Source organism: Chiroxiphia lanceolata, chromosome Z, assembly GCF_009829145.1.
Source record: "Chiroxiphia lanceolata isolate bChiLan1 chromosome Z, bChiLan1.pri, whole genome shotgun sequence".
Classification (NCBI taxonomy): domain Eukaryota; kingdom Metazoa; phylum Chordata; class Aves; order Passeriformes; family Pipridae; genus Chiroxiphia; species Chiroxiphia lanceolata.
Window position 1 is genome coordinate 46,268,550 of NC_045671.1, and position 16,561 is coordinate 46,285,110.

Genomic DNA, 16,561 nt, shown 5'->3' on the forward strand with positions numbered 1-16,561 from the left:
AGAAAGTTTTCATACATATTTTGGATTTAAAAGAAATAATTATGCTGAAGAGTTTTTACCCCCTTACAATTTTTTCTGGTTAGACCTTCAGAAGCAATGACCAAGTGCTCATAAAACATTCAATAGAGATCGTTACAAAAGCTTAGTTCACAACAGATGAACTAAATCTCTAGATTTATAGCTCCTGGCATTGAAACATGACCTTTGGCTTCAGTGTACAATGAATGCTGTCCAATAACATCCATCTAACATAGAATATCATTTTATTACACAAATCCCTTTTTTGACGATTAATTTAATTTACTTTCAAAAGGAACCAAAAACACACCTGACATCACAATAGAGTGCTATATCCCTCCAAAGGAAACACAGTGAGAAACCTTAAATAAGCTAGAACTGTGAAACAAACAATATAAAAATTAGAAGGACAAGCTGAAGATCTACACATGAGTAACAGGAAGGAAGAAAATCTTTATACATAAATAAAACTATGACTAACAATTCCAGAGAAACTCTGAGGACTAGAACATATGACAAGAATTCACTAACTCATTTTGTAGTTCTGGAGGTGCAAAAAGCAAATCCACACAAATTTCCAGGTATGGGTAAGTATAGGGAAAAATAGTAGAGGCAATGACATAATAAATGTGGGCACCAATGATACAGTACCAAAAGTGACTACAGAGCTCTGGGGGTAGCCATAAAGAGCATGGGAGCCCACGTTGTGTCCTCCTCAGTCCTGACAGTGAAGGGAGAGAGTGCACAGAGGGCACTGGCAGTAGAGGCCCACAGAGGGCTGCTGAACCAGTGTTGTCAACAGGGTTTTGGGTTCTGAAACCATGGAACCCTTTTTGCAGAGCACCATCTGCTTCACAGATAGGAAGCACTTTACTAAGCAGGGTAAAACTATTTTGCCAGTAACACAGCCCTTGTTAGGAGGGCTTTAAGCTAGGAATGACACGGGAGGGAGAAGGTGACCCCAGTCCTGAGGGAACAATGGAGGAGACTACTAAGGAAAGGGCATTGTGTGGTAAGATGGGAAGGGATCACAAAGAACATGAAACAGGGCTTGAATGGGGCCACCTTCAGCAGGTACAGGTGGGAAAGAAGGTTCCTACAAGGCACCACTGTAGAAAAAGTCCCCAAATCCTCTCCAGGACCTCAGTGTTCTGGGGTGATACTCAAGTGCCTGTGCATTACCACAGTGTGGTGAATAAACATGGTGGGTCAGTTATCTGTGTACAGTCGTAGGGCCAGGATATTGTTGGGATTATGGAGGCAGGACTGGAGCTTTGCAATGGACATTTACAGACTCTTGGGGAAAGACAGGCCAGGAAGACAACTAGAGAGAGCTGCCCTTTACATGAGGGAGGAGCTGGAGTGAATGGAGCTCTGCCTGGGGATGGATGAGGGGCGACAGAAATCTTATGGGTTAGGATTAAAGAGAGGACAACAAGATTCCATGAAAAGCTACGAAGCTTGGCTTCAGAGTTCTTGTAATGTTCTGTATTATAACCTTACTAGTGTACCACAGTATCTGATTTCAGAAAATTTTAAAACGAAAAAAAAGAAAGAGAGGAGAATCAGGGCTTTTGCCTATTTGTTCTTCTTTGTTTTTTGTTTTTTTCAAAGGAAGCGACAATCCTCCTCGACAAAATATACAGATCTTCAGCATATAGTAATGTTTCAGACAGAAAAAACTTTTCTTTTTTGTTTGCTTTGCAATCTTTTATTTCTGTAAATACTAGCACTAAACTACAAAACTGTCAATGCATATAGTGATCTACACATTTTCCAATGTTTATGATTGGCAGTTCTTCAAATAATTTCCCAGAACAGCATCTACCTTTCCATCTACATATTTCTCAGTACTTCCAATAACAGAAGTAATTTCTCAGTATTTTGCTGTCTCCACATTTGTTTATCAATAACAAACTTATGATACAGTCACTTCCTTATTTACTTCAACTTTGGAGACACGTATTTTCACAGAGTATTATTTAATTGTGCCTGGAAAAGAATACCGCATTACATTATTTGTTTACATTATGCTACTGAACACATTCTTTATACTTATGAATGAGATAGCCATGGCTTTCAAATAGGTCTTCTTTTAACAACACATTTTTTTAAAACAATAAAATATGTTTACATTAAAGAATTGTAAAGCTTGACTCAACTGATCCCATAGGCTGAAAGCGGAGCAAATACCTGTGGGACCCCAGCATGATCTTTCTCTTAAGTGAATTTTAGTAAGGACTAAGCACTTAAATTACAGTAAATAATTTTAAAACCTAGATATGACAGAAAAAGGACTACCCTAGTATATCAAGCCAATAAAACTATTTATATTCATGCTAACTGATTTCCAATACTGAAGATAACATTACACAACTTATAGTGAGTTCTTGAGAAAAAAAATTTTTGCCTCCTGCTTTTGGAGGAAAGCCTCTGATTTCTCCACTTTTTTATAAAGCATTTCCTTATAGTTTGTTCAAGTTCCAGAAAGCCTGTTCCAGGGTTCAACCATACTCTCAATAAAGAAATGTTTCCTAATGGCAAGTCTGAACTTCTCTTGGCCCAGCTTTGAGCCATTCCCATGCATCCTGCCACTGGATCCCAGGGAGAAGAGATCAGAACCGCCCTCTCCACTTCTCAAGAAGCTGCAAAGAGCAATGAGGTCATACTTCGGCCTCCTTTACTCCAAGCCAGACAAACCAGAGGCCTCAGCCTCTCCTCACAGGATATGCCTTCCAGCCCCTCTATCAGCTTGGTTGCCCTCCTCTGGATACATTCAAAAACCCTCATGTCCTTCTTAAATAGTGGGGCCCAGAACTGCTCTCTAGTGCTCCAGGTGAGGTCCCACCAACACGAAATACAGTGGGATTATCCCTTCTGTTGACTGTCTGGCTGTGCTGTGGTTGATGCACCCCAGGATGGGGTTTGACCTCCTGCTGACTCGTGTAGAGCCTGTTGTCCACCAGCACCCCAGATGCCCTTCTGCAGGACTGCCCTCCAGGCAGATTTTCCCTTACTTAGCAAATTAATGACTTCAAATAACAAATACTTTCCTAATGGGAAAAAAACTGTTCATGTGTTCTTAAAGAGTTCACATTTACAGAATACCAGATCTAAACTTCCAAGTTAAGAATTAGTTCAGCAAAGTTATCAGTTTAATGTTAGGAAAAATAAAAAAACATAGAATAAAAACAGCAAAAATGAATGTGCAATCTCTTCAATTGTTGTCAGATGTTTGAGCTACTAAGCACCTCTAGTAAATTCTCTCAGAACTATGAATGCTGGTCTGTGAGAACTGAGGCGAGCACATCCTGCGGCTGCATGCCTGTATTAGTGGAAACAATGTGACTAAGCTGGTCTCACACTCCATGAGAAGTCACCAAGATCTCTTTGCACTCCGCAGGGTTTCCTGCTCTAGAAGCTTTATTTTACACAGAAAAAAACACCCTACCCCTTCCAAGTATCAGTAGCATATGAGTTGAAACATTTACAGTAGAGCATTAATTTGAAATCCATGCAGTCTGCTGACCTCTGTGAATAAGACAGACCAGTTCAGCCAGTGTTACCTGTTTTGTCTTAACAATGTAAGAGTTTCAGTCAAAACTAAGCTCAAAAAATATCCCCCAAGGAGTTTCCCCCATGGTAGAAACAGCTACAAGTGCTGAAAATGTAGCTATATAATAACAATTTTATAGTTATCTCAGAATGAATGCACCAGCCACCTAATAAGTATTTTCTGGCCACTCAGCTATTACAAAGAATAGTAGGACAATAATTTGATTTAATGAAAGCTTTTTTAACAGCTCCCTTATTTATAATAGATGTAGCTTATGCTGTTGTGCAACTTCAGTATGTACCACAGAAGCCACATCAATTCTGAAGTATTAAATCACAGGAGCTGCAGGGACCGAAAAATATTCTTCCAGCAGATGGAATGCTGTATAATGTGCTTGGTATACTGTTAATATTTCTGCTCTCCTCTAAATCACAGTGTTGTCAGGGAACACAAGCCTAGGGAAATCATGTATAATATTTTGTATGCTGCTGTAGCAGCATAAAATGAAATTATGATATTAAATACACTAGAATCAATACATTTTTATTTTACTATTTACTTCAGATCCATTATGCCACATAAGAATGTTGCAACATAGTTTCTACATTCAAACAGTAATTAACTAGAAATAAGAATACAATAAAAACCTGTAACAAATATATCTACAGGAAAACTGTAATTTTTCCTAAAGATTATTTTGTATTAAAATTCAGTATGAACTTCCCAAATCTACCCTGGCTCTATACCAACTTGCAATATTAACTGCTATAGCAGCAACTGTTTCACATTTAAACATCTAACACCAAAATCAGCTACAAAAATAGATGCTAAGTTTTAAGAATTAATGCTTCCCAATTTTTTAAAAAAAGATGTAAGGAAAAGAGTAAATTACTGTTTATTATTTCATGTAATCATCATTTCCTTATTTATATAGCCGTAAGTAGTGTTTAATCAAAAAAATCAAGGACAAAAACATTTGAAAGCCCTATAGACACACACTGAACTATACTCAATAGAGACGCACAATTCTGCAGAAACAAAAATAATTGCAAACAGCAAACTTTAACTTGAAGCAGTTACTGATCCAATGAAACAAGATTCAAACTGTAATGGCATATCACACTTGATATTAGCAGTTTTCCTACAGTCTCCATTTTGTATTCTTAACACCTTACTTATGAAACTATTCCAGAAGCCTTGTGACTTCTTTAGCCAAACAATGCCTTTTCCTTTTGGCACAAATTTTGGCTCGATGTGTTTTTCTGCAGCAGCAACATCAACATGCCGCATTCTAATTACCTTGTTACTCAGCATCATCAATTAGCACAGCATCGTAAACTCAGACTTGTATACACTCTAAGAGTGTTATTTTGGATTGAACATTGTACAATGCTTACATAATTTTTTTTCCTCAATATCACAGACCCAAAAGATTTCACAAGGCTGTCCATTTTATTATAGAAAAACAATATAATAAGTTTTTACCTTATATTTTGCTCCAATGACCCCTGCATGCCCTATGACTCCAACATGGCCTAATGCCCCAATTCTGTAAAGGAACATGCTCTGTGCATTCCCCATACATACTTTGTAGGAGTTTTAAACAAAGCTTTCTAATCCAGAGGCTACTGTAATCAATTTGTCCATAGAGGCCCAAAAACTGAAGTATGCCTCATTAAAGAGGCACTGGACTAGTTCAGCTTGCTGACTTTATCCCCTCTCAGACTGTTTTCTCTTACCATACATGAAAAAACCTTAAGAATGAACAACCGGGGAAAAAAAGTAAAACACTGTCAACCAAATGAGTAACACCAACCAGACTGCCTGACACCTGGAGTTTCCATGCCCAAGAAAAACCAACCAGACTGCATTTGTGATTGCCATGGTAACCACTGGTCCAGAAAGGAGCAGCTACGCATGACTAAACGGGGTAAGGGCTAGAATAAACAAGATAAATCAGTCACTTCTGATATGGACAGCATGCACTGGTGCCCACAACAAGGCAGTGCATTCCAGCCTAAAGTACAGTGGCAACCAAGGCTCAGTGGTGCACTGTCTGCAACACAACTGTCCCACTGCTTCCTTTGGTGCACAAGCAGAAGGAGCTCTAGCAGAGGGTTCCCTAGAACATCTTCTGAGCCAGAATCTCAGACACTTCGATCTTTCTCCAGATCTCGAGAGCACAAAATCTTCCATAATGAAGCTCCTGCATCCTTCAGAAAGCAGTTCCCTTTTCCTGACTAAAAAACTATCCAAAAATTCCCACCAGCTGCCTCACCCATTGTGTTAACACAAATAAAACCTGTAACCAACCAGTGTCATTATTCAATCCTTAATACTTACTATTCTTTCCAATGGTTCTCTTATAAGACTTTCAGTAAAAAGTGAAAACACCTGTAACCCTGCTTTAGGGTGTCAACACATTAATTCAAAGTGATTGTTCACACAGCTTGTGGAAAGTATAACTCAGAGAAATTCAAGTTCACCTGAGAATATTTTCTGATTGCAGAAAATCATAACATCACTTTCCACTGAATAAACTTTGCCAGTCTTTACCCTTTTCAGTTAATATCCTCTGCCATGTATATTTAGCCCAGAATTCTACATCACTTTTAAAAACTCAGCTAGAAAACAGGGAAGCAATTCTCTTCACAAGCTGAAAAACCACTTGTACCTCTTTCACTAGCAGCTCTAGTAAACTCATCCTCTCACTAGAAAATGGCTTCACTATTCCAAAACAAACTGGAAAAAAGTCACTAAATTTCAAAATCACTAAACCTGCAAAATAGAGACACTTCTCAGTCATTACTTCGTGTGACTTTCATTCTTCTCCTGCGCACCAGCTCATACAGGTGCTGCATGAATTTGCAGGCAATTCAGCATGCACAACTCCAGGGGTAAAGGTAAAGCTATATGTCCTAGGGAGTAGTTGTCCCCATCAGCTAGAGAGAGGCAAGGCCAGTCACTGCCTTGGAGAGTTGGGTTTCCAGAGGAACAGACTCTCTTGAGAACAGCATTTTACACAAGTGGACCTGGACTGGTTATTATAACACAATTTTTGAAAGAGCTGGTGACCAGAGACTTTAATTTTTTTTTGTTTAACAAAATGTTTTTCAGCTTATTTTCAATACTTGGTTATGCCCTTCCACTGTTCTGGTAAGCACTGTTCCTTCCATTGTTTCCAGTAATTCTTGAAATCCTGAAAAATTGAACCAGTTTGTATATTAACAAAAGTAGTATTTCTTAATAGCACATAATTTGAATAAGCACTCCTTACTGAATAAAGAATAGCCTAGAATAACGAAGCATTACAATTTTAGGACTTCCTTAACTTTTCACTTCACAAAACAGTCTGACAACATAAGAGCTCAGAAGTGCTATGAAAACACCAGAACTTAAAAAAATTCCAGCAGCTCAGCTAACCTGCAGCTGATACACAAACTGTAGTTGCTCATCAACTACATAAGTATTTGTAAACAGGAACACCGCCTGGGATTTAACAGGAGAGAAGCAATTCTGCAACTTTTGGGAGAAAAACCTGCAATATATTTAAGGATGTCAGTGTTTGTCAAAACAGATTTACACTTAAGATTTCAGGGGAAGTGAAATTAGGTACGGATTGTAATAAGACAAACATTAAATGGAAGCCTGAAAGACAAGGTCAAAGAAAACCACAGGACATGTATTAAAAATAGTTTATGTTTGCTGTCTATCTAAAGAAACATTAATTCAGTTAATCAAAACCACATCAAAACATCACAGCTGCTGATAGCCAAAACATTCTTTTATTTCAGTGGGAAAGTCTGGTGCTCCAGGAATGGAGAATGACCAGACTTGTAACAGGAAGACAAAATAAGACAGGATAAAAATAACATACTAATATCAGTGCGCTCTATTAAATTTTCCATTTTACATACTATATATCCCCACGTTAAGTAGTTACCTGGGGATAAACCAAGCAACAAAATTAAAGTCACATGTAGAAGACAGGGAACTGGATGAAATGAACAGCTGAACATGCATTTACATCTTTAAGTGAATATGAATATCAGTAAAAGGAAAAAAAAAAAGCAGCTGAACAGTGCTTAAAATAACTTCTGTTATCCCCTGATGTTCAGTCATTACATTCACATATCAGCTACCACTCCAAATTTTAGACAAATTTGGAAAGAAACAGTCTTTCTCTCCACAGTGATAGTTACTATAATTACACTACAACAAAACCAAGGACATTAACTGTTATTTAGGCAGTCATACAAAAACTTAAAGATGGATCTTGGAAATATACTGCCATTTAATTAATTTTCACTAAAGAAAAAAAATATCTTAGAAGGACACATAATATTTCAATACATAATGGAACAAAGGCCCTCCTTTATCTAATTATTCAAGCACAATTCAGCAGGAACCAAAGTCCATGCAGATTGGACACCTCATTTCCTAAAAAAAAAATCTCAGTGTGCAAATGACTTATTTTCCTCTTTTACATGAGGCTGGCAAAGGTTTGATATGTTATACTCACAAGAACTGACTGTAATCAAGTTACTCAAAATAAAAAAACAACCCTGTTACATTGTACGAGTTTTAGTAGGTTTGAAAAAGGTACTAATAAATAGACAAAATTAACTCAAGTCATACCTTTAGCCACAGCTTCTTTATACTTTTCTTTGGCAGAATTTACTTCTTTTATTAGTTGTCTATAGCTAGATTTTAGTTTCTCTAGTTCTGTCTTTGTGACCTTTAAGAAAACAGAAATATAAAAAGCATTAAAAATACTTATTCTTAACATATAAAATAACTCTTAACATTACTGAAGGAGAATTAACAAGATTTATTATCCAAAATAAGGATGTTACCACATTCCATTGGCTTGACATAATACTAATAGGATATTACATGGTGCAATTACACGGTGCAAGTTACATGTTGCAAATCACATAGTGAAAAATCAAAATCAATAAATGCATGGAATTAAATAAGAGGCCTGAAACAGAGATCCCCATCCACATCAGAATAATTAAAAATACGTTTAGGAAACCCAGCTAATCATAAACAGTATTCCAGTTCAATTACAAGAGAATAAAACATCAAAAAGATGCTTAACAAATCATAGTACATTAAAAAGTCCTATGCATAGGAAGGATACCCTTAGCACCTAAAAAAAAAGAGCAAAATAGAAGAATTTTTAGATATTACACCTCATACCAAAAGACTAAGGAACAGCAGCTAATCATGAACCACTCTATCAATTGTAAAACTTAAATCCTTAAAAAGGAAAACCAAACGAAGTATACAAGTCCTATTACATTTGTGTAAAAGACACAGTATTTTACTGTCCTTAAGAATTTTCCCAAAAGGATTCCTCACTGTAGAGATGTCTAGAACAAGAAAGGATCACACATACGAATTTCACCTAACCACTTTTTCTTGCCAGCATATCCTAAACATAGGAACTACACAGACACTGATGTTTACACAGTTTGGATACTGTCCTGGGAAACAACAAGCATTTTACCTCTGTGCATAACAAAAGCAAAAATAGTACCACAGAACATGTAAAGTATTCTGCATTTCAGGGAATCATTCTGTAAGTGCTCAAGGTACACAAAACCTTTGAATAAACAATGTCAGCTAACAATGGGAGAACATAACATATCTAACCAGAATGCTATTCAAATGTTTCTTGGGAAAATCAGGAAAGGAAAAATAAAACCAAACCCAAAAAAACTCAAACCAAAAAAACAACACAAGCTTATTAATCAGGATCCAAAATATTTTCATGGCTATGTAGCCTAGAATTAAATAAAGTCAATATGATTTGTAAATAAACATTTAGTGAGTGCTCAGTATGCACTATATTGTTTGGAAAAGCCTTACTTAAAAGACAGGTTTTTTAGAGACTTTATTAGAGTTTAACCTATTAACAGAAAGAAAAACATTTTGCATAGTCTTTTTTAAAGTATACCTGAGTTTCCAACAATCTTATTCCATTCAGCCTCTCTTTCTTATATTTCTTTTTCTATTTCTGCAATTCTCTATAACTTCTATTATTTCTAATGTGTTCTACCAGTTTTTCCCTCCTCTTCCATCCTGACTACTTTAAGATCCATCAATCCATAAGTAGCACTGAGGGATTATTTGGCTTGGAAACTTTATCAGATAATGGCAGCCTACTGACCATGTAATCCTCACAGTCAGTACTGGGGAAGATGTCAGAATTGTAGCATTTTATGGAAGTAGTCTTATTAGAGAAAATATATTTAACTTAATATATGTTTAGTTTAAACACAGATTTAATTTCTTCTTATAAATGGCCCAAGAATCTTATCAGTCCATGTCAACTGTGCTGCATTACTCACGTTACATTTTAATTATGCCACTCCAAAGCCCAAATTCTCTGGGAAGAAAGAAGAAACAGTGCTTTTCCTTCTCTCTGCAGACCTTTCACACTATCAATCTGATTTTTGACATTTGCAGCTAAGCTTCCCCCAGAGCACCTGAATGAAACTGTGATTTCTGTCAGCTTTACTGAGTAGATACAGTGCTTTCAACATAAGCAGGACAACTGACAAGCCATGGAAAAGGCCCTGAAGAGCTTCATCAGTAGCCTCGATGTTTGGCTTATACTTGATTTATAGTGTAGAATACGGACTAGAATCCTGTCACCACCCAAAACAGTCTGGACTGTAAAGAGCACTCATTAACCAAAGTTTACAGTGCCCTGGTTCCAGGAATGTCAAGAGTGGAATGAGAAAAAGAGGAGAGATGGAATAGAGAAGCATCATGCAGAATAATTCTCTACTGGAACAAGAGCATTTCCAGTGCTATCTGTCCACAGAAATTTATATAGAAGAAATCTCTGCCTTGTCAGCAGGCAGGAGAAAAAGACATGTAGGGAAATTACTAAAATTTAAACCAAGCATTCTACATATCACACATTACTACTTTTACCACAGCACAAACAAAACCAAAAAACCTAAAAAAATCCACTCTCAATTTATCACTTTTTAAACATACGTAAATCATTTTATAAAGCACAGCTGAATAAAATACCTTGTACATCTCTGCTTCAATTTGTTGGTGAACACCCACGAAACTCTTCTTAACTTGCTGCTTATCTTTGATCATCATTGTAAGCCTATGCAAAGGCCCAGAATTAAGATCCTCCGCATGCGTCTTCATTATTTTGCTCAGCTGTTCTGTTTGTTGTACCACGAGCAGCCAAGACTATTAAAAAAAGCCAGAACAGAAAAGCACTTACTTATTTCAGCTTACAATTAATCAAACAATTAACATGAACTGTGGGAAAAGATATATCACTTTTTAAAACAATTTGGAAAAAAAATCTTAAACTTATCCAAATGCATTTGAGATCCTCCTGCAAAATCATGCCTCAAACTTACTCATATAATCATAAAAAAGCAGCAGGGACAAAAATACAATACTGTATGTTCACCCTTCAGTCCTAGTCCTTCTGAACACCAAAGAAAGCATTACAGCCTTTTTCTTTAAATACATTCCTGACACCCCTGACAATCGTGTTCCCATGTTCTTTGTTCTCCTGTTTCCCAGCCACAGTTACTCTGCCCAAGCTGACTTCTCTGCCCTTGTCTAAATACCTCACAGTAATATGCGTTTGAGTAGTTAGGGTTTAAGAGGATACCATCATGTCAGCTGCTTCTTGAAGCTGACAGCATCAGTCAGGCTGCCAGTGCCACATACAAGGTGCTAAACAGACAAAACACTCATCTGTTACAGTGACTCAACATCTTTCTGTACCCTTACTTGGTCTGGACTCTCTGTCAGTCAGTTTTCGGGTCAGAGTAATGTGTTGTATGTGACTGAATACAGATACACATCTACAGATAACACAAACATGAAATTAAACTTCAGTTCAAACAAAAGCCTAATATACTAGTTTTACTAGCATTTATCTTACCTCTTGCTGAAACAGAAATCAACCTTAGATCAAAACATTGGAAAATTAATTTGTTTCCTTACATCCCATACATAAACATATATACATAATATTTCCATCTCCATATGACAATGCTGCAATGCAAACTGGATTCCGGAGAACTAAACAAAAGACAATTAACTCCCTTTTATATTGAACCATCTTTAACATTTCCTTTAGCTTGTAAATATCTCACAGACTGGCACAGAGCTCTCTAGACTGTCGTGTAAAACATCACAGCCTAAAGCTTCCCAGCTACGGCTGAAAACTATTTCACCTCTCCATTACAGAACACTTTCCAAATGACAGAGGAGCCACACTGCAAAGCTGCAGAGGAAAAAAACATAATTAAACACCTGTCTGAGAAGACTGGGCCTTGTGGTTATAGAAGAGATCACAAAAGTGCTCTCAGAGGTGAAAATGTAGTCAGAGTCCTCCATTTTCTTTAAGGTTGATTTATTACTGATGAGACAAGTACTGTTTTAATCCACTCTGAAAAATCACAGCAAAAGCATTTTTTAACAGTACTCAGCTTACAATTCACCAAATGAGCCTTAGTAAGTCAGAAACATAGCAAAAACTTCCCTTTCCATTAAAAACTTTCCTGTTCTTTACATCCCTCTTTCCATCAGGAAAAGATGAAACCAATGTTTCCAGGAGAAAATATCAGCTAAGCCAGATTTCTGTGCTTTGTATGATTATATTTTACTATTTTAAAGTGGGAAAAGTAAAAATGAAAATGCTTCAAAAATTGAGATTTTTATGGGACAGAAAAGCAGCTGGGTGGGGACAGCAGAAAAGGCAAAGCATTTCCTTCCACAATCCATCAAATGCAATAAAACACAACATTGTTTGGTTTAACAGTATTTTTTAGACATATACACACACAAAAGAGCTGTTGGGACAGCCTGGTATTTGGTTTTGATGCCACATAATACTAAAACTTTAATATACAGGTATTTTACACCTTAGGAGATATAAGATACTAGATTTAATGTCCCATCACATTTGTATCATACTTTTATTCTGTAAAATGTCAGGAAGAGAGAAAAAGTATCCTGAACTAGTAAAACAAATTAAATTAGAATGGGATGAGTAAATTAATCAATAATTCAGACATTTTAACTGACGAAGCCAGTAAGACAATGTGTCACTACACAACTTTAAAATTCGAGGTGTCAGTGAAATTTTAAGGCAAGCCCACGCAGAAGATCTGTCAGTAGTATGTGAATAATTTTGCTGTTATATAGAGATGTAGAAATCAAGGACAGGGCTTAAGTGAAAAATGGCATCTCCTTAAGAGACAAAAAAAAAAAAAAGAAAAAAAGAAAAATAATGCTGAACAACTTGAGTGCCTATGTCCAAAACAAAATTTCAAAATGTTGCACACAGGCCTCTTTTCAAGCCAAAAAGAACATGGCTAAAGTGAGACCTTCAGCTTTTCTAAAGTTATTTGCTCATAGGAAGTGTCCATGTCACTAACATGAATCATCCTAGACTGAGCTAGCTACATGAAGGCTAAGGGTTGTTTATACCTTATAACGCTAATTACTCTGATGACAATTCTCCTTTACTCTTTCAGCCCTCATCTGCTATGTTTCATTGCCTAAAAGAACTGCAAGACAATCTGGGCAGCACTAAGGGCACTAAGTACAATTCTACTGGGGCAGCAATAGCAAGATGAGTCATATCACCAACAATTCTATATAAAACTTTGGGATCTAACAGGAGAAAGCTTGAAGGAAATACATGACATCTGCCAATTTAGGCTAATGAAAATGCTTTAATATTTATTTACTGAAATCATCACAACTTCAATAGCTATATCTACAACAAACCCTGTGTAAGAAACATAATTGGGTAACAAGTATTTCAGATATACCACCAAAACACAGAGACAAGGGAAAAAATGCAGTATTTCAACTGACAAGGCAAGAATTATTGTGGGAGAGGGAGGCAACAACAGAATGTTACAGATAAACACTGTGCAGTGCTACTTTAGGGGCAGCTGAAGCAGCCCAGCTACATCAGCACAGCTTTCAACTCACACACTCTGTCAGTTTAATCCAGTATAAATCATCCTGCTGCACAAGGAGCAGTCCTGTTTCTCATGCTACGCCAGTGCTAGTATTCAAGCAGCCAGCCCATAAGCCCACTACATAAAAACGGTTTTGTCTAAAATTTAACTTGACTCAAAAAGGGTGTTCTCCTGCAGAAAGATCAGGATTCACGCCAGGCTGAAGGGACTGTGTGACCACTGCTACAGCACAAGGGCCAAGAATTGTGTAAGCCATTAAAACAGAATAGTTTTTTCTCTTGTCAGGAGGGAAGGAAGTCTGCTGCATCAGTATGTTTACTGGACTTGCTCTAAATCTGAAAATTAGTAATTTGGAGGAGCCTTACTTTCATAAAAAGTCAACGCAGTTATTTCAAATTGGATACAAAATAACTTCACAATTATGAGAAACATCCTGAATTAATGTTTTGTTTTCACAACACATGCTGCAGTGTGCATAACAGTTGGAATGCTAGGCTTTGACTTGGTTTCCTGGTATTTTTCTATTTCTGTCACAAATTCTATATAACGTAAACAATAGTTCCTATTTAACTGTCTTGAAAGAAAAGCTTACTATAGCATACTCGATTTTCAAAACACTTAACAAAGTAGCAGGCTCAAGCCAGGTATGTAACATACTGAATTTCAAAAATCAGGATTGATTCTAGTTCGGTTATTATTTTTGAACCAAGACTAGAGCTCAATTACTGCATATTCCACTGAAGAACAAAAAGTAGCCCATTTAAAATGGTTTGATAACACTAGCTCTCAAGAACCTGAATGAACAGGAACCCAACTGAAACCAAAACAAACAAACAGCACTTTTATTTCCAAGGATATTTCCAAATCCAAAATACTTCAGACTTACCTTGGACACATTGCTGATATAATCCAATTGACAGGTGCTCTCTTTATCTACTTGATTGCAAAGATTCTGTAAAGTGGAGGCATATTCCTTGTCACTTTTTACTCGCATTACCATAAATTTCTTCACCGTTTCCAGCAGTCGCAGTTCCCAGTCTTGAAGTTTTAATAAAGCATCATGAGAATACTTCAGATCACCTCCAAACCCCATTTTTTAAGGCACAATATACCACACAGGGGAAAATACAGGCTCTTTACCACATCTGAAAGGAGAACAAGATCGATAAGACAATTTTCAAAAGAAAAACATCTAGTGAGACAAAGAGCAAGTATTAATGTCCAAACCCTGAAATAACTTAATCATGAGATTAACCACATACATATACCTCCTCAATATAAGCTGAATGGAAGGTCAGAACACTGTTTCAAATCAATCTATCTATGACTGGAAGAGATTTCAGGCTTAGAACTGTTCTCCAGTTTCCATTTCTGCAAAAACATACCTTCCTAATTTAAACTACAGTAAAAGGGAAAATATAACAGCATCTAAGACAGATACTAAAGACCAATCTACATATTTAATCAAATAAGCATGGCTGAGAGTATCTCCAGACAAGAGCTGCCAACTGCACTTTTCCACTTCTGGTGACCAGAAACAGTTTTTTCCCATGTTTACTATCCTAAGATCACAGAAAAATCCAAATAAAACACCAGCTCTCAGGTATTGCATCTATGGGAAATGGATAACTAGGTAGAAGCTATTTTTCTCCTAAATCCTGTGTCAGCAGACCATTAAACTTGCAAATTCATCCTCCTTAAAATCAGAAAATATCCCAAACCAGGTTTCCCACACAACTGTATGTCCCCTAGGTCACAGTTCTTAAGTTCACACAATTTTCTCCTAAGTCAGTCCAGTCTTCTTATATCTAAGTGACATAAATTGATAAACAGATAAGATATGCTGCCTTATGAAATACTGTAGCATAACTGGAGGTCAAAGACACTTGTTAGAGGTGGCTCTGGAACACCTGCATCTGGTGCTGATAAACATGCAGCCACACCATGGAAGACCTGAAACCACACATATGAGTAATTTCCACACTGCAACTCTACCTCTGGACTGCAGTGCAACCACAACCTGTGTACTTCTTATTCACTAATTCCTGCACTCCAGCAATGTCTTGGGTCTTTTGAACAGAGAAGTACTACTTAAATTAGAAGAGTGTTTTGCACTAACATACATTAACAGATTTATCTTCCTAACAGCCCATTGAAGGAAGTAGGACTAATATTCTTATTTTACACCAAGAACTGAGACATGTAGACTAATATCAACACTGTAGCAGCTAATACTGGTATGTACAAGGTTTAGACAGACTTTTCAGAGTGCCTAGCATTTTTAGAGTATATCAGATACTCAGAAAAAATAAAGATGTTATTGGCTTCAGTTATCACACAAAATTTCAGGAGATTTTGCAAATCAGAACCTTGAGCAACATTAAAACGCTCACAATGAACATGAAAGACAAAGATTCCCAAAGAGATTTTGCAACCAGACTACTGGCAAAATTGAATAATACAGCCAAATCTGAACCCAGAGAAGATTTAATGTGGAACTGGTTTGAGACACAAACATATCTTCTACTCTAATGCCAAAAAGATGAAAATACAGTGTGAAATATATTCTGGGGAAAAAAAATCTTTCTCAAAAAAACATGGGAGAATATTTTCATCTTAGATGAAATAACAGAGATGGTATCACATTTTAAAGAAGCTGGATGGAGAAGTCATAACCATAAACATGATATGCTAAATTCATACAGGAAAAAAACCTTCAGGAACTGCTTACTCTTCCTACAAAGAGACCTCTTCCACGTTTGGTAGACACCCCTGAGGTTATCTCTTTTTCCATATGTGACCTGACATGCCAGTCAAATCTCAAACTGAATTCTAGCATGTTTTGTAAAAGCAATAAAATCCCAGTAGCATCAAACAAGACAAATGAATTCATTTTTCTTGTTTTGAAATGTAAGAGATACATAGATTTATATTGCTAAAAAAATTACTGGGCATGTAAATTAGTCAAAAAATAATTGGTAAGCTTAAGAGT

The 16,561-nt window shown here is 36.7% G+C and overlaps 1 protein-coding gene across 4 annotated transcripts in view; it reads right to left on the reverse strand.

The window, feature by feature from the left end:
- Positions 1 to 16,561, reverse strand: part of FER (FER tyrosine kinase) — a 155,963-nt gene that overhangs the window by 122,543 nt on the left and 16,859 nt on the right. For all 4 annotated transcript variants that reach the window (XM_032675242.1, XM_032675244.1, XM_032675243.1 and 1 more), the window contains exons 3-5: positions 14,456 to 14,714; positions 10,628 to 10,801; positions 8,213 to 8,312 (exon numbers count right to left, since the gene is read on the reverse strand). In XM_032675242.1, the coding sequence (XP_032531133.1) occupies positions 8,213 to 8,312; positions 10,628 to 10,801; positions 14,456 to 14,662 (481 nt within the window). In that variant the 5' untranslated portion in view covers positions 14,663 to 14,714. The remainder of the gene's footprint in view (positions 1 to 8,212; positions 8,313 to 10,627; positions 10,802 to 14,455; positions 14,715 to 16,561) is intronic.